The sequence below is a fragment of the Cantharellus anzutake genome, assembly GCF_015039405.1.
Source record: "Cantharellus anzutake strain C23 chromosome Unknown EI90scaffold_147, whole genome shotgun sequence".
In the NCBI taxonomy this organism is placed as follows: Eukaryota; Fungi; Basidiomycota; class Agaricomycetes; order Cantharellales; family Hydnaceae; genus Cantharellus; species Cantharellus anzutake.
The window spans coordinates 95,767-107,435 of record NW_024067097.1 but is presented as its reverse complement, the minus strand read 5'-3'; the positions used below and the strand labels follow the sequence as shown (position 1 = coordinate 107,435).

At 45.9% G+C, this 11,669-nt stretch overlaps 1 protein-coding gene across 1 annotated transcript; it reads right to left on the bottom strand.

Annotated features, from left to right (window-relative positions):
* Positions 1 to 4,267: 4,267 nt before the first annotated feature.
* On the bottom strand, positions 4,268 to 4,993 carry EI90DRAFT_3022272 (uncharacterized protein; the record flags this gene model as incomplete). Its single annotated transcript, XM_039057753.1, has 1 exon — positions 4,268 to 4,993. The coding sequence occupies one exon, from the start codon at positions 4,991 to 4,993 to the stop codon at positions 4,268 to 4,270; it is 726 nt and encodes a 241-aa protein (XP_038908616.1).
* Between the last annotated feature and the right edge of the window lie 6,676 nt (positions 4,994 to 11,669).

Sequence of the window (11,669 nt, the reverse complement as noted above, 5' to 3'; positions counted from 1 at the left end):
GTAGAGCTTGGCATCCATCTTCCCATCAATATTGCATGCCATTCCAACTCCATCCAATGTAATACATCCCCAAACCATGACAAAACCACCATGAATTTTTTTTGTTCCTTGCACCAGCCTGTCTGTAAGAGGTTCATCCACCCATTTCCACACCCATTTCCTCCCATCTGAGCCCAGGCAATTCACCTTAGTCTCATCAGACCACACCACTCTCTTCCAATCCTCCAGAGTCCACTCTTTGTGGCTGATTGTGAAGTCCATTCTCTCCTTATAACATCTGCTGAGGAGCATGGGCTGCTTCTTCTTCACCACTACTTTCCAACCAGCCTCCTTTAGTCACAGATGGACAGCCTCAGTTGAGAGGCTGGTGCTGGTGACTTTTTGAAGAATTCAGGTGACTTGTGCAGCATTGTTGGCTTTACCAGAGTTGATAAGATGCATTGCATGACAGATATTGGTGTCTGAGAGCTTAGATGGGCAACCACCACTAGGCTTAGGAGTGTCAGGACAATGTTTAGACCAAATATGGGTAACAGTGGAATGGTGGACAGCAGTAATTGATAAGCACTGTGGCCAGAATCAATGAGAAAAAGCACTTGTTCAATTTTCAAAGCAGCCAATTGATGCATTTTAGAATTGGGGATTACAGCTTGAAATCCATGTGTATTTATGCTCCAGCAATGTTTATTTGTTTACTAGTGTGTATAGTAAACAATATCACATGACCTATCACATGATATTTTCAGTTTCAGTCCATTCTGGCAGCACACCAAAAAATGTTGCAATGACATGGGTCCCTTGTGAATTGGATAACTTTACCAAAAATAGACACATTGCTTACGTAATTGGTGGAGTTATGTACAGGATACTAACACATGTTTAACATATTTATTTGAAATTTTAGAACCCTTTCCCATTGTTTAATAAGCTCTTGAAGTCAAAAGTGCAAAACATTGCAACGGTTTTTTGGGGCACTGTAGTTTCATTATTCTGATGGCTTCGTTTCTCAGTTTTATGCTTAGGACTTTGCAGCCGCCAGTGTCTACATCTAGGATCATCTGGTTCATTGCTATGGGGGGTGGGGCTTTTGATTGCCATAGGAACTCCCTCATTATTTTACTTAGGTGTTTCTCTACGGTTTCTGGCATTCCTTGGGCGTGGGTTTGGAATTGGGTCATACCCCCGATGGTCATCTGGATTATAAGTCTACGGCCTTCTAGGGTTGGGTGTGCTTTTGTTTTGAGTTGGTTCTCGATTTTTGATGTTATTGTGGGCCAGGGGTCGGAGTTTTTGGGGTGGTTGCCACATTGCGCTCCGAGGTATCTCATGGTGTCCCCTTCTTTTAGGACCATCATGTCGTCGGGGATTGATTCCTCTGAGGTTGGCTTTAGTTTTCGCATCTCTGTTAGTTGGCTCCTGAATTCTGGCAAGCCTACCAGGATTATTACGGTTTTCTCTTTGTTGAATTTCGCCCCAGACGCTATGCACCATTTTTCCAGTATCCCAAATAGTGTCGACATACTGTCGTTTTTTGAGATAAATACCATGGCATCATCGGCAAAGAGGGAAAGGATGATCTTTTCGGTGATGTTGGGGGTTTCAATTTTCAGGCCATTCAGTTCTTCTGAGTCTCTTAGGGCTTTCGATAGTGGTTCTATTGCGATGTTAAACAGCAGGCAGGAGAGGGGGTCGCCTTGGCGGACCCCTCTTTTTACTTGGAACTCGCTGCTTGTTTCGCCGTTTACTATGGCTACCGTTCTGGTGTCGCTGTAGAGGGCTTTGATCAGGTCTATGGTTTTCTTTGGAATGTTCATTGCTTTCATGGTTTTCCAGAGATAATCGTGTCAGATTTGGTCATATGCTTTCTCTTGGTCTAGCGCGATTATTGCGCCGTCTTGGCTTATGATCTCGCAGAGGTCTATCATTCGGTTGACTAGGTCTATCTGGTCAAAGATACTTCTGCCTTTGATGAATGCTGCCTGGCATTTGTTGATTAGTCGTGGGGCTAGTGGGGTGAGTCTGTTCATTATCGCTGTGGTTATAATTTTGTATTCTGTGTTAAGCACAGTAACTGGTCTATAGTTCTCTATTACTCATCTGTCCTTCTTTTTGTAAATTGGGCAGATCCAGCCTTTTAGTATTTCTGGGTCTTGGACGCCCATTTGCTCTATGTTATTTGCGAGGAGTAGGAGCATTTTGACTATGTCAAGTTTCTCTCTGTCATTGGGTTTCTTGGACATCCATCTGTTGTTCCATTTCTTGAGCAGCTCTGTTGGGGTTCCGTTTAGGCCAGGGGCCTTCTTGTTCGGCGACTGTTTTAGTGCTGTTAGGATCTCGGTATATTCTAGGGGGGAGTCTAGTGTTGAGGCTTCGTCTGGAGTGAGTTTTGCGGGGTTCAATAGGGTTTCTTCTATGATGTTGTCTCTAATATTCGCTGGGGTATCAAGGTCTCTGTTTTGTACGGAGTCATAGTGTTCTGCCGCAATCTCCGCCATCCTTTCCGAGTTCGTTGTGTATTGGGGGGGGGTGGGTGTTCAGGATTCTCATTTCGGGTATGGTGTCTCTTGGCATCTTTTCTTTCCCCCAGCGGCACCAGTACTTATTTATGGTTTCGGCTAGGAGGCGCTTGTTGGCTCTTGCTCTTGCTTTGCGGTTTGTGTATCTTGACATTTCTATTTTGGAGATTCTGTCTGTGAGTTCGCTTATCTGGTATTGTATCTCGGGGGTCTGGGTGTGGCTTGCCTGGGCAAGCTTGCTTGTGGCTTTGTCGCATCTTTTCTCTAGTCTTCTTAGGGAGGAGTTTATTTTCCCTGACTTGATAGTCTCATTGCCAGGGATTTAGTGTCGGCTAGGAAACCTTGGAAGATCGCTTGGGTGTTTCCGTCTTCGGTTTGTTGGGAGTGTTCCATCTTCTCAAGAGCCCCTCTGCCGATAGCCTCTGATTCTTTGAGGAACTGGGTGTCATCTATCAGGAAAGATGGGATAGCCCATCTGCCTCGGCCAATTCTGGGTGCGTTTAGGTCATGGAGTTCCATTGTGACCATCTGGTGGTCCGTTGTTGGGAGCCCCGAGCTTTCGATTCCCCAGTGTAGTGTTCTCTTGGTTATTTGGTCTTTTGCGTAGATTCGGTCGATCCTCGAGAGGTGGGTTCCTCCTGCATGCCTGTATGTGTAGTTTCTTTCTGGGGGGGGGTTCGCGTGTCTCCACCCGTCCGTTAGTGCTTTTTCTATTTTCAGGTTGCGGAACGCTTCTACGGCCGCTGGGGCATCGTTGTGGGGGGGGTAGCGGTCTGCTGCATCTTCCACCATGTTTATGTCTCCCAGTAGTATGTCTATGTCCACGTTTTCAAGCTTATTACTTAGGGTTTCCCAGAATTCACGGTTCTCGTGTCCGGATGCCAATATGTTTGGGGCATAGATTGCTAGGAGGTTTATGGTCGTGTTGGCGGGCCATTCTACCGTGGTTAGCAGGGCTCGGCCTGGGATTATTTCGGTTGTGTCTGCTAGGTCCTTTTTTATTATATTTTTGTTCACGATGATTGATATTCCCTTTGAGCAGGTATGAGTTGGGTCAAATGAGTGGATGATGTGGAATTGTTTGTCATATCGGTCGTTTAGGTCTTTGCATTGGGGGGGGTCTGTATGGGTTTCTGATAGACATAGTATGGCCATTTTATTTTTTTTCATGTTATTTAGGAGGATATCCCATTTGTGTTTGGTGTTTGGGCTGTTCGCTCCTTTTATGTTCAGAGCTCCTATTTTTAGGTGGCCACCAGGTAGGGGGTCCGTGTGTCCTCCTCTGAGTCTTAGGGGCTGTCTCTTTGGTATAGCTTGGGTGTTGTTGCGTGGGGTTGGGGCTTTCTTTTCAGGTTCATGGGTTCTTTTTGTGTTTTTCCTTTTTTCCTTATGAGCCACGGCTCACATGTTACTCGCCTCCGTGCCCACTGTGGCCAAGGCTCGGGGGGTGAGGCTGGATTGCAGTTGCGACATCCCTACCTCCTTGCATGAGTGGGGAAGGGCCTCGTTTTTTTGGGCTGGTATGCTGGCCAGCACTACCAGGTGGTTTCGGCTTCGCCACATGTCCTGCGGGTAGTGATTGGGGTTTCCACGGGGCCAGGTCTGTCTTTATGTTAGTTTGTATACTCATTTAGTTGTGGTCAGTTTGAAACTTGACCAGGTTTATGGTGATAGTTCCTGGCCCTTTGGGGCACAGGTCATCGCGGACGATAGTGGATGAATTTTTAGGTAGACATGCGTTCTATTTACATCTACGTGAATTCTCTACCTCTGCCTCTAGTGAAGCATGGTCCTCTGTGGGGGCGACATGAGTTTTCGGCGGTTTTGTTGGGGTGGTGTCCTCCAATGGGGTGAGGGCGGGCAGCTGCTGTTGGCGGGTTCGTGTTCGTGTCCGATTTTTCCTGGGCTTTCGGTGGGAATAGGTCGGGCCAGCATGGGAGGGTGGTAAGGGGGCACTGTAGGGTGGTGTGGTCTCTACCCTTGCAGCATTTGCATGGGGCTGGGGGGTTACATAGGTCTCCTGTGCCGGTGGACAGGTGGAACCATTCCGTGGCTTCGGCTGCGTTTACCCATTTTTGGTGTTTTTCGGTGTCAGCTGGGTGTGGGCTCTTTGCGAGGAAGATCCAGTGGATGGTGGTCGTAGTTCCTCTAGTCACGTTGATGGGTTCTACTCTAGCGGAGTTGACAATTTCCAGGCATTCGTTGCTGTCTGGTACCGTGCACAGGAGGTAGTGACCTATCACTGAGTTAGGGAGGGAGAGGGTTTCCTTCAGGCACTGGAGGACTTTTGTCTTCTGTTTTTCTCCCGCCACGATGGCCCAGTTTCCAAGCCACTCCGACGTGAAGGGGGTTGCAGGGTAGGCAGCGAAGCTAATTTTTTTTGAGAGCCAGAATTGATGGAATAGGAGGGTTGCAGCGTCTTGTGCTTGGAGGCCTGCCACCATAATCCCCCAAGGGTGTGGTTCATAACCATTCATGTCGCCCGCTCTTGCTGCTGGGATTACGTCGAGGGTCGGTCCCAAGGCAGGGAAAGCTCATTCGATGAAGATTTCGACTTCGGTCCTGGCTTCCTGCATTTTGGGGATGGTGTATGACATGTAGAGTGGTACGATGATTACAGTGTGGTTGTTGCAAGAGGGCTAGCGGCTCTCTATGCCGACTAAGCTCGTGGGGCCAAACTCTCCTAAACTCTACTTTCTCCACTAAACTCGGTACGTTCTCGATCCTTAACTCCGTGTGGGTTCTCCGGGATTCCGCAAGGTCCGGGCTCAGTGTCCACTACTCACTCGTTGTGAGCTAGATCACTGCCCTTATTCCTACTGTTGGGATTCCACACACTCACACCCTCTCTAGCGCGTCCTAGCACCTTAGAGAAAATGGGGGAGGGGAGAACTCTATTCCAGAATCCGGTATGTACAGGATATAAGGAACAATTATTTTTAGAACTAATAGATGGGAAATATTGGTACCATATGGCACCTGGGTACCTTATTAGGTGAAATAATAAAAAAGGGTAACAGTAACAATAAAAGAATATCAATCAATAACCGAAATGATGGTGAAATATGAAAATATAAGAAAATACGCGATTTCTCAATGGATTTGCGGAATTATGAGCCGAAATTGGAAATGTAGCCGGAGATAACTCTCACACAGCCGATAAACATTTTTACCAATTTATTAGACGCCGTGGGAACGAGTGAGGCTGGAATTCTGGGTTGCCGCTTGAGATTCCCACGCCCGCACATGCCCGTGCCTAACTTGCCCAACATGGAACTCCGTCAAATCTCCTCCGATTGGGACGTTCTTGGTATCGTCAGAATCGTACGAATTAGGACTATTTTTAGATGTCGAATTTGTATCGGGTTGTTGTGTGAATGGAAGTGGTTTTATAGTCGTGAAATCGGGTATCCGAGCTGGCTCTGCGCGTGGGCGATTATCCCGCCTACATTGTCGGCGTTGTTCCAGGCTTGTTGGCCCCTTTCTGAGACGTTTGTGTGTAGGAGGGCGCTAGTCATGCCTCGTACTTTGTAGGTGAAGTTGGGTGGTAGTGGTAGGACATTGTAGTCGATTTGCGAGTCGTATGGGGTGCAGATAGGTCCGGGGGTCGGTGTGATTGTAGCTCTAGTGGCAGTTACTGCGGGTGTTTTGTTGGGTGCTGTGAGGTCAAGTTGGGACACTGTTACAGGAATGGGTTCCAGGGAACCCAACCTGAGCCGTTCGGCTCACTAATGGAGGTGGCTGCGTAGCCATCAGAGGGAGAGCAGAATAGGATGAGTGTATGGAAGCACAACCTGTGAGTCGGCCAACGGTAACTTGGCGCTCCTGGGAGCATACCGGTAGCGAGTATGATGTGGGCTCCTTGAGGGAGCCACCTGGCTGTCTGCTAACGGGGACTTGGCACTCCTGGGAGTGTGCCGGTAGCGGGTGTGCTGGGAGTGTTTGGCTAGCGGTAACTTGGTGCTCAATGGAGCGTACCGGTAGTGAGGGATACTGGGACTCCCAAAGGGAGTCACCCAGTTGGTGGCTATCGGTGACTTGGCGCTCATGGGAGCGTACCGGTAGCAGGAGTTGTTGGGGGAAGTGGGCTGGTGGACCAGTGCACGGTAGTGGGTGACCATGGGAAGTGGGACCCACAGGTGCGTGGCCAGGCATCCTGGAGCTGCCTGGACCGTATCCTTCTCCTGAGGAGGTGGGATCGGCTACAGTTCCTGATAGGGAACTTCTGGTAGGATGGGAGTAACCACTCGACCACCCGGTGGACTGGTGGGAGCAGGCAGCAGGAGGTTGGGCATGGGAATGCCCTCCTCGTTGCGGTTTTGTCATGGAGAGGATGAATAGGGAGGTGGACATGGTTCCAGGGTTACAGGTTGAGTTTACAGTGGTGGCACAATGGTGAGGATGTTACAAATCGCGGTACAAGGTTTGTGGGTTATGTATTCGATAATGAGAAAACGTCTCGGCAATTACCATACATGTCATATGACTTGTATCTATCTAATACAAATGTTATAATGGCCAAAGGAAGTCCTTTGGAAATCAACAAATCCCCCAGCCAGCACCAAAACCCAGTGGGAAAGCTTGGCATGGGGTTTGGCAGAGAATGAAGTGAGAAGAAGTAAGAAATATCTTACCTGTGTGCCTGGTCTATAGGAGTCTAGGCCCATTTCCATAGCAAAGGGCCTCAAGGTCTGGTTGCCTGTCACGGACCATAAGATTCTCCATTTCCATAACAGACATGGTGGGTGACTTATCCCAGTTTTGGGGCCAGGTGGCTGGTGGGGATGGGGTCACGTTAACTAGGACTCTTTGGCCTGTGTCACTGTCATTCTCGCTCGTCATCTTTGGTTCCTTTCTTGGGGGGGCAAGGCTTTCGGATGTGTTGGAGCTTCCCCTGTCACGTTTGTGTCCTGCTAGGTTGTAGGTGTTGGGCAGTCAGTTTCTTGGTTTCCCCTCGATATTCTGGCTTACTGTGTGGTTTGTTTTGGGGGGTTGGTTCTGTGCTGCATGTCATGTCTTGGGGCTTTCCTCGGGGGACGCCATAGCTGTGCAGTTGTGTGTGGTTGATATTATGGTGTTCTTTATAGTTGGTTGATTGATTGATTGATTGATTTTTTATTTTTTATCTTTATTTTTGTTTTTTATTTTGTTTTATTTCATTTTATCCTTTTTTCTCGCGTGGGGGGTTTTAGTTCAGAGTTGCTCTTGGTTTGCTGGGCTGCCAGGAGGTGTCACTGGGCCTCAACCCTCTCGGGGCTCCGAGAGCCTGCAGGCGCAGGGCCCACCCATGTGCGGTGGGGGTAGAGCCGAGGCTCTGGTGTTTTTTCGATCACCTGAGTGTACCCCTCTCCTTTTTCCACGGTCCCTTTGGTTGTTTGTCCCTTCTTGGCGGTTTTCAGTTTACCTAGTTTAACGACTTTTGCAGTCATACATCTCTCATTTAGTTCACTGTAGTTACCACTCCACTTCCCATTCAGGTGCCGGACCAACTGGCCCCTTTTCTGTTCTCCTTTTGTATTTATACTTGTAGGTTGCCATCTATGTACCTTAGTTCGAATATTGACTAGAAATCCCCCAAAGCTTAGTTTGCCTCCAAGCTTCATCTTCGCCTGAGTCAACATCATGGCAAGGTCCCTCCTGCTAACCTGAAATATGGGACAGCCTAGAATGTTTGGTGCAACGCTCCAGCTGAGTCGTTGAAGCCGAGATCCCAACTCCCACAATGCCTTGCAACGGAGTAGCATATTAGCTAAGTGTCATGGCACACCCACCCAACCTGGCTCCACCCAACCTGGCTCCACCCACCCTCACCCGGTTCCCCGCTTATCCTTATTCCTCACCCTCCATCACTATTCTTCATTCCTTGTTCTTCATTCCTTTTACTCTTTGTTCTATTTCTATCTACATGGATGACCTTTCTCCATCTCTATGTATTATTGACCCACCTGTGATGCATGCATGACACACCTAGCCCCGGACAATGTTGCAGGGATAAACCCTTGCACTACAAAACAAGCTCTTTCATGTACATACAGTGGTGAGTGTAGTTGGGGAGATCCTGTGACTGCACAGCCACAACTATACAGCCATGACACCTAAAACACCGTACTCTAGGACCTCTTTTAGTGACAGTCAGTGAGGTCATGAGACTACTGTCCCCCCTGTGAGCCTGTGTGATGTTGGGATGGATTTCCCTGTTACAACAACCTGGACGGCTTCACGGTGCAACCCAGCATGCACGCTGTAGGAGAAATAACGGTCACACTATGGAAACCCATTATGGAAATATGCCAGATAAATCACAAAACCCCATATGACAAGTAGATATGAGAAAATAGAAGAACCTGAATTTTAATGAGATTTTACGAATTATTACAACTACATACAATAAAATGGAAGAAAGAAAATTAGCAAAAATACTTCAAGCTTAGCATCAACGAGACGGAATTCTCGGGGGAATTTATAGCAAATATTAAACCAAGAATTAGGACAATAGACCAAGATTTGACTATAAAAACAGCCAGAGAACCTCCACATAAACTACTTTCCCACGTCCACACACGTAGCTGAGGATGGAAGTACCACGGAACAAGGATTCCTCAGGAACTAATGCAAAACTCAAAGTTGTGTTTATAATAGGAAATGTAGATGTCCCCCAAACGGACCCAATGAAAGTAATTACAGGGAAAACTACCCATAAACGACGGAGATATGACTAAACCTCCCGGAAAACAAGGACAACGTTTAAAAAGCAAGCGCGAAGAACAACCAGTAACGACCGAGACGAGCTTGATAGCCCATTAGAAAGGAAGGGATCTAATCTTAATCCTCCCAAATTTTCATAATAAAAGGATCACGCATTAATGAGATATCCAATAACGGGAATAGTGACATCAAAAGTCCGGGCTCAGGGAAGAGACGATGTTTACGAAGGATCCATAATTAAAACATACAACGAAATTTACACGGAAAATATGAAAAATGGGGAAGTATAGTTAAGCAAACTTTCAGCTTAAACGGTCCAGCCGTTGTGAAGTTATACCAACGATGGGAATATAGAAATCCACATCATGTTTAATGACACATGAGGGTGGCAATGCAAAGGGAACCGGCTGTCGGAACCGAGATCTGCACTTCGGCAGATTGCGAAGACCAATTTCCATCCAAATAAGGAAGAGCCCGGCCAAAACAAAGCACAGAAAGTGCAAAACAACCTTAGATCATGAGGGAAAAATCTGAAATAAATCACGGAAGCCCATATGAAGGATACAAACACCCGTGCATACCATAAATCCCAAACAATTAAACAGAAACGGCGCCCACATACGAATGACTACAGGAACGATGCACGTGATTACCGAATGTGTGCGCGAACTTTTGCTAACTCGACGAATACCAGGAAATAGAACACAACTTTAGTACCATTGGAAAGGTGGGAATAAATGAGAATTTATGATACCAAGAACGTGAAAAACCATCCAGAAATGAATGAGATACAAGGACATGAAGTTAGAAACCTGAAAATGCGCGGGAAGACAGCTTCAAGAGGTCCAGAGCCCTAAATAAAATACATAAAAATATGATATTTTCGAGGACGACCTACTATAACAACAAACAATACATATGGAGGATTAGGATGTGATAATACAAAGGGGAATCAGGGGAGATGAATGAAATCCACGAAAACCACTAAACTACGACGGACCATGGCAGGAATTTTAGGGAATGATATTCTAATGAAGTGGAGAGCTATAATACATTTGTTTGAGTAATTCTTGACTACTAGCAACTTTTTCTTTTGGTTTTAAAACTGAATAATTCACTCATTTACCATTTCAACTCTCATTTTAACTAAATGTCACTGAATAAAAATGGAATAAATCAGCTGAAGGTCTCAGCGCAGCCATATGCATAGTAATACGAAGTTTGAATTCAGAATCATCGAGTCATAGCAAAATTTAATGGTAAATATGAGGAATTTGAAATAGGAAACTGCGACAAATGCAGTGCAGTCAAGTTCTAATTAACCATTAAAATAGCTTAGGCAAGGAAGGACAATAAGGATTCTAGGTGCAGTCTGACTGCAGTAGAGCCGCAGTTCAGTGCAGCAAAGCGCAGTAGAACTATAGCATGAAAATTTCATTTTTTATTCAGTTTGAGAAAAATACACTGTAAATAAATCCTGTAAATACGAGGTAGAGCGTGAAAAAGGATGGCAACCCAAGGAGTATAAGGGAGACCCTTTCTGTGACTTTTCGCCCCCCTCAGAGAAGTAAGAAAATAGAGTAATATTTCTCTCAAGCACTTCTGGTTCTCACTCCAGTGCAAAAAAGTGATAGAAACAGTTAAGATTGCCTCTGTTCAAAAGGCAACAACAGTAAGAGAAGTAAGAAAATAGAGTATTATTTTTCTCAAGCATTTCTGGTTGTCACTCCAGCGTGAAAAAGTGATATACAGTTAAGATTGCCACTGTAGTAAAAGGCAGCAATTAAGGAGAGAAATATTAAGTAGATATTTCAACAGGAGAGCTGGTTAACACTCCAGATTTCAAAAGTGTAAACACAAAACAGTTATCTTGCTACTGTTAAAACAAGCGATAAAATAAGACAAAAATAAAACAAACTCAAGGGACACTCCAGACACAATCCAAATCCATTAACTGAATAGAATCTTTGAAACTTCACCAAGTAGAAGATTTAATTCAAGTTAAAAACAACGCTACACAGAATTACACCTAGACAAATTAAGAAATTTCAATAAAGAAACAGCTCCGCAGGGCTCGGTTTATCTGTAAGTCAATTCCCAGGAACTTTAAAACTAACCCATAAAAATAGAATTAGCCAAAACACTCGGATTGGTACTATATTTACAATAAATACTACTAGTATTCCCCATCCTAACTAAAGAACCAGGGAACAGCTTGGTGGTGGTCTCGTTTGAACCTCCCAACTGACCTTCCTTCGTTCTCTCCTTCAGCGCTGTGCCATTGCTGGTTGTCCTAGGGGTCCCTAATTTCAGATCTAGCAGAGGGGAAGTCTCTTAGGGGGGAATCAAGTCGATTTCAGACTGAGGTTACAAGTTACTAGGTACATTGTATATAAGGAGGGGTCCAGAATCAAAAGGAGCAAGGGTACTCCAAAAGGAGACAAAGGG